Below are 19,727 nucleotides of genomic sequence, written 5' to 3' on the forward strand. Positions count from 1 at the left end.
ATAAAAGTACACCATACCACTTATAGTTGCTGATCCAAATCTTATGATGGTGTTTAATCTACAGAATAATTTATAGTTGAATTAGTTTAGTGGAATAAGGTACAGTTTTGTTTGTACAGCTGCTATGTTATTGGCACAAGACAAAAGTGGACAATTGAGATAAAGTGAGGCAGAGCGAAGTACACATTTAAAAGAAAAAGCACATTACATACGCATACAAACAATATGGATAAAAAAATCCCAACATGGCACGTTGGACTGTTTCATCTTGTCGTGCACATAACATTTCCTCTCTGTGCCATACACATGTTGAGGCCTAGGTCTTAAGAAAAAGCATACAGTACTTCTGTGGAACGAAGCAGCAGAGCAGATACCAAAACATTTTCTCAGAAATAACAAGGAAAATGTTTGTTACCAACAACTTTAGCTTATGGAAGCAGCTAGAATTAGAATTAGGTTTGATCATACATGTATAAAGATTCAAATCAGTTTCCTAGATGGCAACATGACCAACTGTTGACGTCATTAGTAGCAGCTATTTATATGTTAACGGAATTCTTTACACGAGCCTGCTGACATCTCATGGTAGTGCTTCCTGTGGATGAATACAGGTGTAACGTTGAGGGGAGTGTTAGAAGGCCGAGCACAATCTATTATTGCCTGCCTCTGTGATACTGTTTCATTGATCATGCAGTACATTAAGCATGATTGTATCTGGTTTCCTTTTTTCTTCCTGGTGCATAGTGATGCAGTGGGACTGCAAACTGGGTGGTCAGTTCTATTTTGTACGCAGTGCTGCTACTCAGCGTGACATCAGCTAATGATCTATGAGATACAGGTGACACAACAACTTTGAAGAGTGAGTAGTCAACAGCTATTCAGTGTTTTACTATTAATTGTATGGCTGGGATTATTAGCATTAGATAAGAGTTAGAGATAAATAGTATAGTGTACTTTAGTATCAACACAGGACTTTGCAAATATAGTGTTTCCTGTTACTTTTATTACTACATTTTCACCTTAGGTCTCAATATACTGAATAAAATAAATCTATTCTCATTATTTTTCCATGCAGTGTAGCTTTGCTTCTTTGGAATACGCTGGCAAACAGAAAGTGCTATTGCTCTTTGCAACAAAGCTGTGGAGTCAGGGGAGATTCCTGTTGTTTACAAGGCAATGTATACAAAATCAAGCTCAGCTAGATTATATAGTCTATCTCTGAGTATAGACTGTCTGTCAGGTCCTCTTCACTCGAGTCCTCTCCTTTAAGGCACATGGACCCTCGCCTGTCAAAAAGCAGAGCACAAGTTAGTGAGTGATATGCATGTAAAGCTTTAGTATCATTATTTGCATTCAAATGTGCTGCACTCACCCCAGGTGCTGGCAGTGGAGATCTCCTGCACAGGGGCAATGTTTCCTGGCTCCCTCGTCCTGAATGTCCCAGGACAACAGTTCCAACAGGTGGTTGGAGGCACCAAAGCAGCGCTCGCGCTCAATGGGCTTGGCCGAGCAGACGGGGAAGAGCAGGGCTGAACACACAAAGCAAACATACAGACATATTTTTGCGAGAGAATGTAGAAAATCAGCAAGCATACTGTACACTGAGCTGTGTGTTGTACTGTACCTTTATGGACAAGACAGCAGAGGTCTGGGCTGCAGTCAGTCTGGTATTGACAAGTGCTGCCAGCCTCTCCTTTTGTTGCATTTAGACTGCACTGACCCCATACACACAGCTGTTCATCACAGCACTCATTATCCTTACTGCAGGACTGAAAGAATTAAAACATGTATTTTAATTTCCTTAAAATATATGTCAGCAAAGCCAACTTTTCAGTAGATATCTTTCATGTAAAGTCTTTTTGTAACACAGGTGTCTCAAAAGTCACACAAATGAGAACATGGCATGCTCCTTCAGTTTAAAAAGGCTGAAACTCACCGGAGCATTAATGACATTAATTATTCTCAAAGCGTGACGTCTACGATGTGTTTTTTTTTTTTGTTAAATATAAATGAGATCAGCAGGTCAACTGGTCTCTGATAGCGGTGAGACAAGCTCCTGTCCTGCACACCCTCTATGAATTGTTAATTATTGGATATGGGCAACGGTGTTTCTGGTTATTTCCACGCAGAGTTTTCCAGTGCAGCACTTTTGACGAGACACAGATGCTGTCCTCTGTGTATTTATTATCCATGTACACTGTTCCCCTTGTTTGGCAGACTGCCAGTACCTTTATCTCTTTGCATTGCTTTTTACTCTGCCAAACGGAGGCCAGTTCATCCAATGAAGACACTACAGATTCAGCAGCAGTAAGGGAGTCTTAAACAAAAGCAATGGGTGAGTCTCTAGATGGAAGACTCTCATTACTAATGTTCATTTTGTTCTGGATGTCCTTTGAGAGGGATAGAGAGAGAGCATTGGGAAAAGATGGGCTCTTATTTAACCTTGTCACAAGCTGTTCTTTCATGTGAAGCTCATAGGACAGAGTGTTCACAAACAACACACTCCGGTTACACTTGTGGACACACTGCAATGCAGTCGAGGTGAAACCCCAGCTGGCCGGAAGTAACTGTGTGTGTGTGTGTGTGTGTGTGTGTGTGTGTGTGTGTGTGTGTGCATTGGAAAGCAACAGTGCATTACAGAGAAACCTGACCAAAATAGCACAGGCGGCCATATAAAAGGGACTTGGGTTCACTCACCATATCGATTACTTTGCAAGGCAGACACTTGGAGTTGCGCGTGTCATAAAGGCAATAGCTTCCCTTCTCACAGTCTCCATCACTGGTGCATCCCTAAAGACAAGAAAAAAGAAGGATTACATCTAACTGCATGGTTGGGTCAAAAACATTTGGTTATCATGTAAAATAAGAATGACATTGTTTATGTTTTCAAGAAGTGAGTTTCTGATGGTCTACTTAAACAGAGAAAGAATTTGTTTTTGTAATAAAATATGCCAAGCAAATATATCAGAAAATGTCTGGATACCCATCTACATATCATGTGACCATACTCTGGATTTAACACACATTCATGACACAAAATGAATGAATACAAAATTAAACAAAATTAAAGTTTTAGATTGCATAGGCTGTTTTGCAGATAATTAGGCAGGGAGAAAGAGACATCACCTCTTCAAACTGGGACAGACTCTTGTACCAGAGATACCACGTAAACAGCTATTTACTTTCTACAATGTGTCTAACACGACACCATTCAATGGACTCTCTTCTGCCAATATACAAAGTGACAAAAAACATCCTAGAGTGTAAAAGTAGACTTACAATATACCCCAAAAAATGATGATCCACATCTTTATTATTCTGACAAGACAATTAAGGTTTAAATCTGATGTGTCTCCACAATCTAAGCCACGTAAAAGACATTATCAGAGAAAGTTGCTGTTTGATTTGGGCTTTCATACAACTACATTGTGAATAACAATGTTTATAAGTCAGTGTTGCAGAAGTTTAATCCTGAAAGTGTATTCCAGTTATAAGCAGTAAAAGCACACTTCATCACTTATTTATCAACAACATTTTACAGTTATCATTTTTGATAGATCAGCCGCATTTAGCATTTCTTTCTACTTTGATTTCAAACATAGTGCAGCCAAAAAAAATGATTAGAGTTGAATGAAAATCTAAAAGCACCACACACACACACACACACACACACACACACACACACACACACACACACACACACACACACACACACACAGTTGGATTAATTTGCAGACATTTTGCCATGTCAGTGGCTGGGATGCTCCTGCCAGACGTTACGCAATCTTAAGGCCTTTCCATGTTGAGAAATTCAAACTGAGCAGTCAAAGGTCATGAAAAGCACAAGAGCGTTCTGCTTCAAGATTTTCTGGACTGTATTGAACATCATTATGTAAACAGAATAAACTTACATGATCAATATTGTTCCCCAGGTCACTAGAGTGGACAGATGTGGTAATGTTGTTTGTCTCCTGTGTGAAGGTGGGACATCTGTTAAGCTTCATTCACAAAGGGAAACAAACACTATCTCACTTTTGTTTACTGTTCTCAAGCTCACCGGTTCTACTGAGGTGTGGACATATTCATTATCAATAACTTTATCGGAAGCGGTTTCATTGTGATGACTTGGAGGAAGGTTATCGGGATGAGGGCTGACACTGACGCTCTCGTTGTTCCTCTAGAAGAATCAGAGAGATTATCAGAGACAGATTTCAGGTTAAGAGATGCATTAAGAAGTCACTCCCATATTCTCGCTCCTTCCACTGCTGCCTCTAAGCTTTTTATATTTCCCACCAGAGATGTAATGCTAACTATTTTAGTCCCATTAAACGATTATCATTATACCAGCCAACAACCAACGGTTGTTTTCAGAAGTGAGCAGTGAAATAATGCTATCTCATGTAAAAAGCTAGATATCTGCCTACTTGGTGAAACGCATCCTCGGGCTTTTGCTGCGGATCCTCTGTCAGTTGCTCCACTTCTACAAAGCGGTCCAGCTCCGTCTGTCCCTGGGCGGTATTATCCTCAAGGATGCGACTGAAGTCTGAGTGCACTATCTCAGGGAGGATGCCATGGCAGACTGCTGTGAGAGCCACAACTAGCAAGGCGACTCGCATCATGTTGCTGCTGCTGCTGCTGCTGCTGCTGCACTCTGAGGGTGTGGCGGTGATGCTGAGAAACACAAACAGCGACACCACACAGCTGATGCGTCTCATAACTGAGGGGTCATCACCTCAAACATGTTCATCTCCATAACATAATCTCATAAACAGGTACAAACTCACATTAGCTGGTTTTAAAATGATGAAGAAAAAACCCTCCTCGTTTCTAAATGCCTCGTAGGTGTTTGATAAACTTGACCTGGACCATAACTTGCACCCTAAAGCATAGTTCCGGTCAGGTTTAACTACCGTTCTAAATTAGTACGCGAGGTAAATGCTATCTCCACAAGTCAGTACATAGGTACATACTAATTCATGTTGAGCTATATGACACATAACTGCAAAAAATCTGATAGCCAATAATAATTGTGGGCAGTTTTCATGGGAACACATTTCGGGCCAAGAAATAGACCGCATTAAAAACGTGCAACGTTACAGGTAGAAACACGTGTTCTGAAATTGGGACACCGTTTCCTTATGTCGTGAGCACCACAGACAGACCCGTCGCCATTGTTTTGTATAAGGGGCAGAAAGGTGGGAGACGTTCAACCGCAACAATTGTCACGGCCACTTCAGGTAAGTGTGAAAATACTTTTCATATTTAGGGTTGAAATTTTCCATTTAACCAGACTCCATGCATAATGTAGCTTTACAATCTGACCACAAGATGGCGCCATGTGTTTTCATAGTAAATATATCCGGGCCACGGAATTAACTTTGTACGCACACGTTCGCTGTGTTTGTTCAACGTTTTTTGTCCATGTGCTGCGTAGACTATAGTTTCTGCTGACACGTTGTAAAATGTATAATGTGTTGACTGACTGCGGTCCGGGGACGTATGGCGCACAGGTGGTCATGTGCAAAATGAGGAACCACACCTGAAAAGCCAGTGTTGGCTTTGTTTGCTTCTTTATATTTTCATTGAGTTATTGGCGTATTTTGGAGCTATATCAGTTAAGCTTTTGCACATACCTTTTAATAACCTTTTTGTATCTTAACGTATTTAATGCTGCAGGCCTAGCTTTTATTTCTATCTAGTTTCTTAGAGCTGCAGTCGAACCAACATTCGATTCAACCCGATAAACCTGAACGAGTCGTCATTTATCCCTGTGGATATGTAACCATATTTAACTCTCAGGCTGTCAGCAGACGGCGGGTGGTCGCTTAAAGTAGTGAACTTTGTCTTTGACGTGACAAAGCCGGGATCCTCTCGGCTAAACAGCAGCCACAGTAGCTGCCTGCTTTGGGATGTGTCCGATCCTGCAGCCCCGCCCTCAAACACTGGACACAGCTGCACAGAGGAACTGCTGCCTGTCAGCCGGCTGACTGAGGAGCGACAAACTTCACACAAGGGAAGAAGAGCTTGGATTGGCTTTGAGTTATGAGGTTAGTTCTTTTGTTTTACTCCTTGTAGTGTTTGTGTCTTTCCTAATCATGTGGGGACACCTGACAGAAGTGCCGTTTTCCTTCTTTGAAAATATGACCTGTATTTTCAACAGTAAGTTTGACAAGAGCTCTAATTTAACAGCCAGGCAGGGTTGTATTACAAGTTAAGACGCAGGGGCTCTCATCCAAGCAGCCCACGGTTCACTGTAGGAACTAACACTGGCCATTAGCAATTAGGCTGAGATAATGCTGAATTGTTGTGCTGCCATTTGGCTGTAATCAAGGTGTGATTGTTTCAGTTGAGCTTTGAGTTTTATGAACACGTGCTAAACCTTGTTGTGTTATTCTGATATTGTGAATGTTGAGTCCGGCATCTGGGTTTGTCTCTGCTCCCTGTTAACTAAAAGGTTATCTCCACTTGCGCAACCTGTGTTTTTGTTCTGCTGATGTTTGTACCACAAATCACCTTTTTGGGTATAAATTACTTTTGAGTGACTGTGTAACTCCTTTTTTTAGACATGCCTGTAGGCAAAAACCCATTCAAAAGTGGACTTCCAGCTTTTCTGTAGGTTCAAAGACAGAAAGAGTAGAAACAGGTACATCCAGGTTACAATCAGCCAACGTTTTTAATTTTTTTGTAATCCCATCATTAACTATAAGCAGTCTGTGAGGATGCTACAAATTAATGAACTCTGCTGCGAGTTTTTTTAAGATTATTTTCAGCCTTTCTTAAGGCTGACTCCACCTGCTCAGCAGCTTCCAGATACTGTACTTGGGATGTAATGACACAAACTGCATTGTTAAGTAAAGCTGTGGTGTTGACCGGCTGTACTGTCAGGTTACTGAATGAAGCTCAGTGAGCGACAGAAACTGCTACTGTTAATGTTTTCTAGTCTGACTACAGGTCAGCATACCTTTGCTTCCTGTTGAAGCAGGAACAAATGGCCAGATTCAAATTTGGAGTAATGAGCTAAAAAAAGCTTCTTCCTCTTCCACATTTCAACATACTGCATGAGCAGTCAGTCTGGTGTGATTCATGTGTCTTACAGGATGATGCACGATTTGTTTCAGCAACATTTTAAAGGAGGGTCGAAAGAGTCATACAAACAGTGGTAGTTCTCCTCCCCACTGCTGTGTGAGCCATCATTTCCTGTGTACGTTACGACTGTTGAGCTGCTCTCCATCAAACATAAGATCCAAACTTTATTACACGGCGTGAACGTGCTAACATCTAAACAGTGCTCATACATATAGTATCTGGCCCAGACACTGATGGTCCATGTGATTTATGCTCCTGGTGATTAACATCAACATTCAACAGCAACCACATTATTCTCCTCTTGCTGGAATTTCCCTCTCTGTAAACCTTTTTTTTTTTTGAGTCATTCATGTGCTATGATATAAATATATGGAAAGACACCGTAAACAGTGTATTGCTCAATAAGATAAGTAGTCCTTTGGCGAATGCTTTATCAAGCCCTCTTGTGTTTTTGCCAAATAGCTGCAAGGCTTATGTTGTGAACATGCTCCATGATTACAGAATCATGTTCTCCTGCTTTTAATAAATACAGTTACCTTAGAACATAGAAACATCTGGAGATCACATGGCTGCATGATGTCCTGGACTTCACTGTAACGCAGTGAGAAACCGGTTTGCTTTCTAAATATCAGTGACATTCATACAAACTTCCACATTTTTCAAACGGTCCTTTGACTGTTAGCAAAATATCAGAAAAAAAACCTCTGAGCAAAAAAACCCCTGTGAGCATAGGCTTCCACACTGCTTCAGTTGCTTTTAACTGTATATTCCTGTTCCAGCCTTCCATTTTTAGTGTGTAATTAACAGCTTTACTGAAGTTTAAGATAGGAGGAACTTTCTGTAATGCTGTTTTATCTCCAATCATGCAGTCAAGCGAAGGCCTACATTATGATGAACAGATTTTTACAACCTCGTTTTTTACACATCATGACTGTAGATAAGTCACCAAATCATTTCAGACTCTCAGTCCTGCAATATAGACACACAATTGTGTGTTGTGTATGCTCAACTCACCTGTAAGATCTCAGCGGTTTAGTGTTTGCTTCATTCTTTTAAGCTGCTCTTATTGTCACATTATGAGACAGTGGTTTCAGCCTCTTGCATACAGGTAAACAAATAAGCAAATACTGTGGACAAATAGATAAATCCATGATTGAATCCCCTAGTGAATGAATGAATGAATCAATCAATAAATAAATCAGTAATAAAGATATGTGAGGACGTCATGCTGTGGATGAAAACAATGTAACTGTGTCTCACGCAGCCTGATAAACTAACTGTGAGTGGAAGCTTGTGCTCATTATTGCCAGGGAGGTGTTGTAAACTTTCTCCTTCCTCTCGACAGTATGTTTCCTTCCTTGTTCCACAGCATAAAAACGGACACATGCCCTCAGGCATCAGCGACACAAAAGCGATAGAGGAACTCCCAGAGATAGGTGGGGCACGTTGTTCTTTGTCACCTGCTAGGCATGATTCCTGCTTTGGTAAAGCTGTTGCTAGGTTTCAAGATATGTGGGGACATTTAACAACCAAACCAACAGCACATTAAAAAAATGCAGCCACTGAAGGAGGTACAAGGAGACTTGGCTGTGGTAAATTCACGCCAGGATATCATTAACCCATTCCATCTGGTCAGGGACAGCAGCGCACTGAGAAGGGGTTTAAATGTATCTTAGTCATGCTTTACAGTCACAGAGATGGAATTTTACAGAGGCAGCTCTCCTCTGAGCTTTGATCTGGACAGGAAACCAGACACACTCCGCAGGAAGAGTTCGGATTGGAGGCGTCTCAGGGAGCTTTCACTCCGAGCTTTTTGAAATGTAAAATAAGGCATCGCGTCTCCTTCTCAGTGCATCTCCATGATTCAGTTTAACTACAAAAAGACTCGTGTTGTTGCAGAAAGTCGATAGTGTCCAACGTAACATTTGGTTTTGTGAGAGGCCTCAGTCTGCGTGGCTACCAGCCAGGCCCTGCTTGTTGAACACTGGTGAACCCTTGACTGGTATTGATTTGAACTTTGAACAGTTTTGTTTTCATCGGAGGTAGTCCTGTTTACAGGGTCCGGTCCTGTTGATATCTTTTCATGTCATGTGCTGTTTTCTTCTGCAACATGATGCTTGTCTATTCTGAGCCTGGCTCTACTGATTGTTGGCTTACAGGATTGGCTATTTCTGCTCGGCAGTAATAGTCATTTAAACCTTCTCGGTGCCCCCCAGTGATATGAACAAGATGCCCACTGACCTTTGACCCTCAGTGCCAGTCAGTTTGCCTTGTGGTTTATATTCACTACATTTTTGTCTCTTAAGAGGATCCAAGTTCACTAGTTTGTAAAGTTCTGATGGCTACGTGAATATGCTTCCCTTGGCCACTTGTCTTTATTTTAGAACATTGGACACACTCACTGTAAATGATAACACATTCAGTAGACTAATTGTAACAGGGGGTCAGAATAATTGTTCAAGTGAATTGTTTGTGTCAGTAGCTGAGCAGGCGCTAGTCTGTGCTCAGTGTGTCCAGATAAATCATTCTCCAGAGGAGCCATGTGGTGAACACACCTCGTGGGCCAGACGGGCCTGCAGACAGCAGCCCTGATGCTCCACAAGCCTGCTCCTGTTTGTGTAAATCAACAGGTTTTCTCCTCTGAAGTTGACTGGCATTCACTGCATTATGCTTGTGTTTCTACCTCGCTAGTGACAGATCTTCTTTTGTTTTGGCACTGCTGCCGAACACGCAGTCAGATTTCTGAGGTCTGAGATAATACTGTGGAGTTCTGCGGCCTGGTGGAGGGCAGAGCCTGCGGGCTGAAGTCCACATGAGTGCACTGTTTAGTGAGGCATGCTGCCTTCTTATCGGGCCTACAGAGGGTTCCTTCCTGGTTTTCTTCAGTCCAGTCTGTAATTACTGTCGCTGGCTGGCTGAACTACAGTATGTGCATTTCCCAGCACTCCCAATGTTTTCCTTGTGTTGTCAGCTTCCTATTGTATCCTGATAGCCTGAAGCTATGTGCTCTGCAAAAACAAATGAAGACATTGCGTCACTGGTCTGACACTGGTTCAGTGTCTCACTGTCAGAGTCAAAACACATGACCAGTTTTGGGGTCATATACTGTACATGTAAATGTATAACATTCATTATTTTGGGTTAAGAATGCTAAAAAGCTATAGTAATTTAATAGCAAATCCAATGAAAAGACCAAAAACAACAATACCTTGATCGTACTAAGTGTTTGTGTAGCCAAAGGGTCAAAAATAAAGTTCTAGTTTATTTTGAGTCCCTCATCGTTGCTGCCCTGTGTTGTAAATACTCAAAAGTGGACGATGTGTATAGCTGCTGTGTGCAGATGTGCTATTTACTTCTGTTTGAGTAATTCTGGCTGAAAACTACATTACCCAGCTGTTTTATGAAATCCTTTTAGCTTTTTAAAAAACATAACCAATACATTTCTGACCAAATTTGAAAGATTTCAGTCTTTAGAGAACGGAGTGTCACAGACAGGGTTGGGAAGTTGGATTTCATGGGATTTGTTGACATTATGAAAAATTTTGAATAGTGCCAGCTTTGTTCTCCGAGACTTGAAATTCCCGTGGTTGTTCCTTATCTGGCCATCCATGTTGTACACTATTAATGTATAAAAAAGAAACCGTTTAATACCATAAGAAATGTATGTCTGTTTTCCATAAATGTGGGAGGATATATGTGTTTTATAAAAGTGTACATGTTTGTGTTATCATCTAGGTGTAACAGGTACATTTTTCACATTCCTAACATTCCCTTCTGTCATACTGGAAACCGATAGCTTGCTTTGTCTCTCAGACACACAGCAGTGCTTTCATTCATATACACTTGATCGCGGGTCCATGCTATGGATTTGTACTACACAAAGTAGAAGACACTTTTCTCTTTGGGCAACGTGCGATATACAGTTAAGTAATTACATGAGTAATGGTAAAATGATACATAAAGTATCAGGAGATAGAAGTGCGTAAATTGTTAAATAAAACTATCAAACCAAAGTTAGCATTGTATAAATTCCTCACAGCTTACAAAGAAATGAATCACTATCGTTAGCTTTCTCAATTAGCCACAGTCGGTTTCACTCAGTTAGATCATTTTCTAAACAGACAAGAAACATAAAACCTCCTCGCTATTAAACTCTCTGATCCTCTAAAGCATCGTGTGTGTGTGTGTGTGTGTGTGTGTGTGTGTGTGTGTGTGTACTCTTTCCGCTTTGTCTGTCATTAGTTGTATTTTTACAGCCGTTCTGTGGGTTTGTTCTGTCTGCCCACCAGTGACTTTCCATTCTGTCAGGCTGAGATGGTGAAGTCATTGGACTCTGTCTGAGACAATGCAGTTTGAGTGTTGAGCATTGACTTGGCTATGAAGACAGTAAGTGGTACCTTTTCATTAGTCCTCGCAGACTCGTACAACAGATGGTTCCAATAGTTGTGCCTTTTACCTCTTTACTAGGTCTGAAACGTGAAAGCACAAGTGCAGTCAACATGTCTTTATTTGAATTTTCCAATAAATTATTGAACACTGGCCAAAGTTTAAAATAGTATGTTAACAATTGTAACATAAAATGATTAGGGTTTTTGTAGAAAAACAGCCACAAACAGCAGCTGTAAAAATTTAAGTTTTCTTTTACATTTTGTCCTTTTTTTAGGCATAAATTTACATCTCACTACCTCAAACAAAATAATTTTAAACGCAACTGTCAATGAAATGACTCCACAGAGGCGTTTAGAAGATATTATATAGGCCCCAAACGCTCCACATACCACATGCTAGAATATACGGCAATTTTCCCATCACAGTCTGCTGCCATGCATGAAAGATTAAAGCACCTGCATCTTATATCATGCCTGTCTCAGTCATCGCTCGTCACTCATTGACAATCAGAGTGAAAAAACCATGGACGTGGTCGTGTGACTATCTGTCTGGGGGAGCCAGTGAGAGGGCTTGCAGAGTGTTGGACTCATGCTGACGGAGCGGTTCAGGGCTCTTCTATGCACGTGGCAAAGGAATGTCAGCTCTCTGAGTTTGAGGCTGAATGTCTGCTGTGAAAGGCCTCGGGGGCCCACAATATCTACCACTGGACAGGGGCCTTTTGAAGGCTACAAAGGTGTATCAAGCAGACTGGAGGTCACCTGGCTGTACAGCATTTCTACTGGCTGGTTGTTGTTCCTTTCTCTGCCTGAATCTTTCTCTGAAAACAGGATGCAAACACACAGCCAAACAGGATGTTGTGCAAATGAATATGCAAATTTTAGCTTGGGGACAAACACTGTTGCTGTAGGAGCAATATTCAAAATCTTACCGCATTCAAATCACAATCAGACATGTTGTGACCCAAGACTGAAAGGTCATCGAATGTTGCAACTCACTTTGCATTGCGTTGGTGTTTACTGTCCTCGGCTAAAGCTCTCTGTGACCACTTTCATGGTACAGTCACACTACCACCTGAGGCCCTGGGGTGAGGTGTGACAGTAATAGTGGATTACTGTGGGGGGCAGAGTCCCCCCCCCCAACCCTGCCCATCCCGCTCCATGGGACATTGAAATATCAAAGGCAGACTTAAACCAAAACTCACAGAAGCTGTGGTCTCCACCCAAGTGAGCATGCACACGCTTAATGCAGAAAATGTCCACATTTTGCTTTGATGTTGAGTTCTGGCACAGTATTTCTCGGGCATGATTTTCAAAATGCTTGATGGTTGATTGGAGGAAAGAGAAACTGCATTGTATTTAATTCAGTTCAGTGCTATTCTGACACAAGCGTTTGTTTTAGTAACGGTGTCTTTCCCACGCAGGCTCATATGTAAGCGTACTGAATGTCCATGCCTCAGTAGAAGGTGGACTATTAAGCACGCATACCCAATCAAAGCCAATCAATCTGTGTTAGTGTGGGTTTGCATTATAATTGACTTCAAAGACCTCTCATTTTACGGCTGAAAACATTGTCTGGTTTTCAGCTGGAATGAAAAATACCACAAGACAAATACTTTTCCGGTCTACTCATCCATGGTCCGTGCTGCACACCAGGAATGAAAGGTTTGCATTCCTTGCAGGTTGCAATAATAAGGAAACCACTTTTTACCCATGTTAATATACAGTAGAAATGTTATTTATATATATAGAGCTCCCTGGAGCCATAACAATTAGCCGTCACTGCAATTAAGAAAGTTTAACATATGGAGGACTTATTGATTAAAAAATGCATACAATTCCAGACTCTATTACAAACATACACAGCTGAAGTTCATCCCAAAAATGCTACAGTTTTAGCAAGGTCCTGGTATTTTGTAACAGTTGTGGTGGAAAATTATTTTACCCTCTGTTGAGTCTTTTTAAGCTGAAATGAAGAACATTGTCAAACAGAACTTGTCTTAAAAGTATTTATTCTCTGGCCAGAGAAGAGGCACAGTTACACAGAGTCACTCAGACTCCGTAGAAGTGTGCACTCCAGATCAAAATTTGTACAGAGTTATAAAGAGAGTGATCAAGGGTGGGGGCCTGTGTACTGGAACATCCAGTTTCAGGTCGTGCAGGCCGTGGCAGTTAAAGAAGTATAAGAAGTGCTTTATCTGTGTAACAACAGACACACAGACATATACGTTTTATCCTTAAGGCAGAGAACATGTGAATATACAATAAGTACTTGTTTTCCGTCTTAGAGAAGAAGAGGACATGTGTGCAGGCAGTCAGCTGCATGGATCACAAGTTACATGATGCAAGCTTATGAAGTTATAAAACAGTTATATTTTATAGAAATAGAAAATACACATAAGAATATCCAAATTTCCATTAAACAAACGGTAAGATACATTTGAGCATGTACGCTAACACAAAGGATGAAGACCTACTGAGTTCAGAGCAAAAATACAAGTGCTTAGGCATTTACACAATATACTGAGTAGAAATTTATACTTAGTAGAATTGTTCCATTACACAATACAGTTTTGACTATTTGTCCATTGAACTTCACCAGTTTTGTTCTGTGTCAAGCTATCATTGAACCCTGAAGCTGTTGAAAAGTTTGGTTCTCTGTTAAACCAATAACTAGTATCAAGAACCACAAACAACTCCTTTTTGTAGGCCACAGGGTTATGCCTCTATAAAGTACAAGTCGTGAATATGCTCGACAGCTGTCTGACGACAACACACTGGCTCATTGTACATTTTTTTCTTGAGTTTCTCTCCTACTTGAAATGTTATCTCGTCAATGTGGGTGTGAGCTTACTGCATGGAGACTAAGATATCGACTCTAAATAAGGACTGGTACTGAACGCCCTCTTGATAATTCGGTAATGTAAGCTTGAGTCATGGAGAAGATGAAATACAGCTGTCTACAGTCTAATCTATAAACCATTTAAATGAAATATTGTAATGAAACATGTCTATTTTATCAGGCTAATAATAGAATATGGAGAAAAAAAAGCTAAAAGCCATCTGTGAGAGATTTTCTGCCATGAGATGACATCAGACTCTTGTGTGTATTGCCTCCACAGACTGGGCATGATGGTGAGGGCCAAGCTGAGGGTGTGACCACATCAGGCAGAGACTGCTGAAGTAAGCAGGAGCCTCAACACATTAAACCATCTACTGCAGCGGGGAAAGATGGGAGAGACGGAGGAGGAGAAGGATAATGTGGGGAAGCTGTTTGAGGACTTCGTTCAGGCCTCGACCTGTAAGGGAGCCCTTCAGGCCTTCAACGTTCTCTGTATGAGGCTGGACATCGACCCTGCGGACAATGACGACTTCTACAGCAGTCTGAAGGCGAAGGTCACCTCATGGAAGGCCAAAGCACTATGGAGTAAACTAGACAAGAGGACGTATCATAAGGAGTACAAGAAAGGCCAAGCCTGTGTGGGCACCAAGGTAAATTTAATTATATCTTTGTAATAGTTACCAGTAGGCTAGATATGAAGATGATGGATTTACAGGAGATAGAGAGCAAGATATTTGTAAATGTAGCAAACCAACAAGTTTTGCACAATAGATGCTAAATGTATATTTTTGTTACTGCTGGTCGAGTATACTCTACAATTCCTACTTTCCAGGCAGGCATTGTTTTTCTTTGTGGTTTGGTATGAAAGTTTTTTTCAGATTTCCCCAGATTTTTCAGTGATTTGTTTCTATTCACATGGTGTTTTTTTTAATTATTTTTGTGTGGGCACGCATCTATTTTAAAAAGTCTACTTTATGGTGCAATCAAGGACCTTCCATTATGCCAGACTTTGCAGTCAACTGCCAAACAGCAGATTTTAAATAGAAGAAACAATACACATCTTTCTTATTTGCTTGACAAATATACGTTAGCTTGTAAATGCAGATAACTCTCAAATCTTGACTATTGGATACATCTTTTGAGTTTTTCACTGCAGTAACATCACAATGATGAAGCTGACTAAATGTTCACTCTGATGGTTATCTATCGTCTGTCTAAGTTAATTTTCATTGTGTGCTGAAAAGTAGAAATGTGTTTTATGCGCTGAAAGCAAAACAGACAGCACGGCAAAAAAGCGTATGGTCCTTTTAAAGCCTGAAATCCTAAGAAGGTTTAAAAAATGTTTTAAACAATCAGCACTCTGTCTGTTTAAGTACTCCACAGAGTTCTGTAGATATTATATATATATATATATATATATATATATATATATATATATATATATATATATATATATATATATATATATATATATATATATATATATATATATATATATATATATATATATATATATATATATATAAAACCTTCCCTGCCCAGACACAAACCATCAACACTCACTCTTTCACTGCAACAGCTCCCAACATAAAGGACAGGAAATTAAAGAGATATTGCTTTGCACTTGTTCTGTCCCTCTCAGCCAGGTGCTCCATGACAAAGCTGCACAGAATGAAATACAAACATCAACGTGAAATTATATCATGGACAAATGCATCACTGAACCGTCAGTGTACCCACCATATGTATGCATTTAGCCATGCAAACAGTAAAATGATATACATCACAGCTAAGAAACATATGTACACTGTACATCAAACACAACAAGCAACAGATGTTCACATAAATGAAACATGACAGAGAATTTTATAAAGAAGAAAAACACAGTGACAGCTGTGCACTGCTTCATCTAACGCTACAGCTAAATAACACAAACAGCCAATCACAGGCAGAGAATAAATTCCAGACAAAAGACAAATTCCTTAAGCACATGTAAGAATAGAGCTATTGAGGAGCTCTCCTTGACTTGAGTTATGAAGAGATGGCTGCATTTGGGACAAAGAAACCGTGTGTGTGTGTGTGTGTGTGTGTGTGTGTGTGTGTGTGTGTGTGTGGGGGGGAGGGGGGGGGGGGGTAGGAAAACCTGGAGGAGTGTGATTACCTTTCAGGCATCAGCTGCCTCCAGCTTGTTTTTACTGCGCAGAGAAACAGACAGCATCACTCAGCAACTATGATTATTTGGCCCTAGTTGTTCTGAGGGTGTGCTCTGCTCTTTATAGGCTCTTCCTAAAACGTTGGAGCAAGGCCCAGATTGTTATTAAAGTGTGTTTTAAAAGCTCCAGTGTGAGCTCAGTTTTACAGGTTCTTCAAGCCAACACCAAAATAGGAAGAAAGAAGGTAATCATTTGAAGAAAGTGTGACTTTCCCTAAACTCCTGAGCCAAAAGTTTTATTTTGTAATTCTGACAATTCACAGGGTTGTGTTGTAAAATGAAAAGTGGTACTATACTACTGCTTTAGTGGCACCAAAATTGTAAACCAGATGTACAAACAGTGCATTATTTAAACACTTATTGTGAATTCATGAGATTGCCTTTTTCTTCTTTGCTTATTAATTTCACACATATGCAGTGCACGTGCAGTATGAAGCCTGTTTTAATCACTCTGTGGTGGAGCGACATTCTGCTTTTACTTGATAACTAATTTCTCCTCTCCCTGGGAGAATCACAAGGTGACGACTCGTGGTTTTATGGCAACTCAGCACTTTAACAGTGACAGATGTGATATCACTCGGCGCCTCGCCTTCATATATCCATGTAGCAGCAATCTTTAAAGGATGTGATGTCATCCGTGTTTTATATGGCGCGACACAGCTGGCTGCTGTGACACCGACTCATAACCACTGTGCAATTCTTTCTCATAAAGTTTCACTGTGCACAAAGAAATTGCAAATTGATCTTTTTTCATAATGTGATGTGAATCAATCTCAGCAGCCTTAATCAGAGCCCTGTGACACAATGCCCCTTTTAACCCTGAAACTATAAAACATCTCGAGTCAACAAAAGAAGTGCATTCAAGATATCTAGTTTTATTTCAAATTTAATTGAAACGGAAGACAACTTTCACCTCCATCAGATCCATGTTGAGCCCTGATTCAGTTTGCTGTACAGTGCACAGATATAAGATATTGTCACGCTTTGTGACAAAAATCATTTACAAAATATTTCATGCACAATGCTTCTCAAATGTGAATATTTGCAGATTTTCTTTGTTAAATATAATAGTAAACTAAATATTGATGGGCTTTTGACTGTTGGTTGAACAAAGATTAATGGATAACAACAATTCTGTTTAGTTGCAGCTTTAGTGTCCTAACATTTAAATGAAGATGCTGTGATGAGCTCCTTGTATTAGCCACACTGTCATCTGAGATAAAATGTAAACAGTGACAATCTGACTGACAGATGGGGTTCATTAATAAGGCGGGGGACAAATGTGAGCAGGGCGAGGTGGAGCTGGGATGAGAGCAAGGTCATAAGTGGGAAGTTGAAAGGAAGTTAGTGTGTCCTGACTCAACAGATATGGAGCAAGCTGTCAGGAAAAGCCTCATATCTGGAATAATATACCCGTGGAAACGGGCTGAAACAAACAGCCTGTTACTGCTAATGGCTGATAGACAGATAAATACAGTTTACATAAAAATGTGCACACTGTGAACGTACATCTGAATAAACTGAGCTAGTACTGTGCACGTAAATACATTTTTTAGCACAATTACTCACCTTTTTGTTGAGGAAAAAAAAAAAAAACTAAAAACGTAGCCAGCAGGAAGACTTGTCCAGGTGGCTCTTCTGCCACCTGTGTGTGTTTCACACCTGAAAATACCTCATTCTGATAACCTCAGGCAACACATGATGACACCCTGTGTTCCTCATCACCCACATCCGCTGTGAAGCCACCACAAGGTTTAACCACACACCCACAGAGTGACTAAAGCACAAACATCTTGTTTTTGGTACAGGAGCAGAGAGCCATTTAGGGTATGATTTGGGATTTTGGTCAGCTCGCACTGGGTACTCTGTATCAGCCTCCAGCATGATTGTCTCACAGAAAGGATATGGGCGGGTGGCACCCTCATCGCACTATGGTCACTGTGTGTTGTCGTGTTGGTGGACACACAGGATTGCATGAAGTGAGTCCTCCTGTTCAAATATGCTGCAAAGCCCTGTGTGCAAGCTGGTGGGAATATTTAGAGGTCGGGCAGAGAGGTAGCTCTTTGTGCTGTTGGAGTCTTTCATAGAAAAGGTGAAAGAAAAGACACCTTCAGCACTAATTGGGTGAGGCTATCCAGACAGGAGACTGTCCATCTTGTTTAGCACAGCAGGGGAAACCTTCAGAAGTGGTTTGGTTCTGGATTACATGTCACAAGAATAAAGACACACACACATCTCTTCTCTCCACAATTCTCTTATAATACCTCTTGACATGTTTAGAAGGAAAGAAGATAGTTTGCCAGCACACATGCGTCACTCCTTTCATCTATCTCTCAAGAGGATGATGTCATGTTCGAGCCACACATTCTCAGACAGGCGCCCTAACCTCAACCAACTGATTTCGTGCATTTTTTTCACGGACCTTTAGATATGTAAAAATTGTAATAATGGTTTCGGTTGATGTTCCTCCTCTTGGCCATGTCCTGATAAATGCACTGCTTCAGGTTTGTGTAAACTCTCTTTATGTTTTACTAACAATCCATGCACACACAAAGGTCTGGAGAAGTCATCTTAAGGCTGCAGTGATCCTCAGAGTCATTGTCTATCCTGCCGAAGTGTCCTTGAGTGAGACACTTGGCCTCTAAATGCTCCAGAGGGGCAGTAAAGTGCTGCTTCCTGTGATGATCTATGTAGATGTTATAACGCTCCCTGGTATGTTAATAAACTAGTAAGCAGTAAACCATTTTTCATCTCAGCCTCTTCTGCAGGAAAAGTCCCAGCGGTCTGTGATTATAGACGTCTCCATGATGTAGCTCATTTCTCTGTGCCTTGTGTAAGTAATGAGGTCAATTTGTCATTCTCTTTTATTTAGTGCTTAATCATCGGAGGAGGCCCGTGTGGCCTGCGGACAGCCATCGAGCTCGCTTTGATGGGTGCCAAAGTGGTGGTGATTGAGAAGAGAGACTCCTTCTCCAGGAACAACGTGCTGCACCTTTGGCCCTACACCATTCATGACCTACGGGGCCTCGGGGCCAAAAAGTTCTATGGCAAATTCTGCGCAGGGGCCATAGACCACATCAGTGAGTATCTGACTTCACAGAAACAAAGCACACTGCCGTTTTTCTTTTTGCTTTTCATGGTTAAGTCCAGTGGACCATAAATGGAGCTGATTGATTGATTCTAAAACCACTTCTAAGAGAAG

General features: G+C 40.9%; 2 protein-coding genes across 9 annotated transcripts in view; one reads left to right on the plus strand and one right to left on the minus strand.

The window, feature by feature from the left end:
- Positions 1-165: 165 nt before the first annotated feature.
- Positions 166-4,828, minus strand: dkk3a (dickkopf WNT signaling pathway inhibitor 3a). 2 transcript variants are annotated; one of them, XM_068730150.1, is made up of 8 exons: positions 4,785-4,828; positions 4,425-4,671; positions 4,058-4,177; positions 3,912-3,971; positions 2,698-2,790; positions 1,625-1,769; positions 1,373-1,529; positions 166-1,286 (listed from the first exon to the last, which is right to left on the minus strand). In XM_068730150.1, exons 2-8 carry the CDS (start codon positions 4,617-4,619, stop codon positions 1,199-1,201), a joined length of 858 nt encoding a protein of 285 aa, XP_068586251.1. In that variant the 5' UTR covers positions 4,620-4,671; positions 4,785-4,828; the 3' UTR covers positions 166-1,198. The 2 variants fall into 2 exon arrangements, with proteins under 2 accessions (XP_068586251.1, XP_068586252.1); XM_068730151.1 differs by lacking the exon at positions 4,785-4,828 and having other exon boundaries at positions 4,425-4,680.
- A 1,061-nt stretch (positions 4,829-5,889) lies between these two features.
- Positions 5,890-19,727, plus strand: part of mical2a (microtubule associated monooxygenase, calponin and LIM domain containing 2a) — a 34,681-nt gene continuing 20,843 nt past the window's right edge. For 3 of the 7 annotated variants that reach the window (XR_011105081.1, XR_011105082.1, XM_068731198.1), the window contains exons 1-3: positions 5,890-6,047; positions 14,594-14,963; positions 19,398-19,605. Coding sequence is in view for 5 of the 7 variants with exons in the window: in XM_068731198.1 (XP_068587299.1) it covers positions 14,703-14,963; positions 19,398-19,605 (469 nt within the window). In the remaining 2 variants the exon portion in view is untranslated. The remainder of the gene's footprint in view (positions 6,048-14,593; positions 14,964-19,397; positions 19,606-19,727) is intronic. The other 4 variants (XM_068731199.1, XM_068731201.1, XM_068731200.1 and 1 more) reach the window with 3 other exon arrangements.

Source organism: Cebidichthys violaceus, unplaced genomic scaffold (assembly GCF_023349555.1).
Source record: "Cebidichthys violaceus isolate CVI_PGR_0920_01 unplaced genomic scaffold, fCebVio1.0.p SCAF_5, whole genome shotgun sequence".
Classification (NCBI taxonomy): Eukaryota; Metazoa; Chordata; class Actinopteri; order Perciformes; family Stichaeidae; genus Cebidichthys; species Cebidichthys violaceus.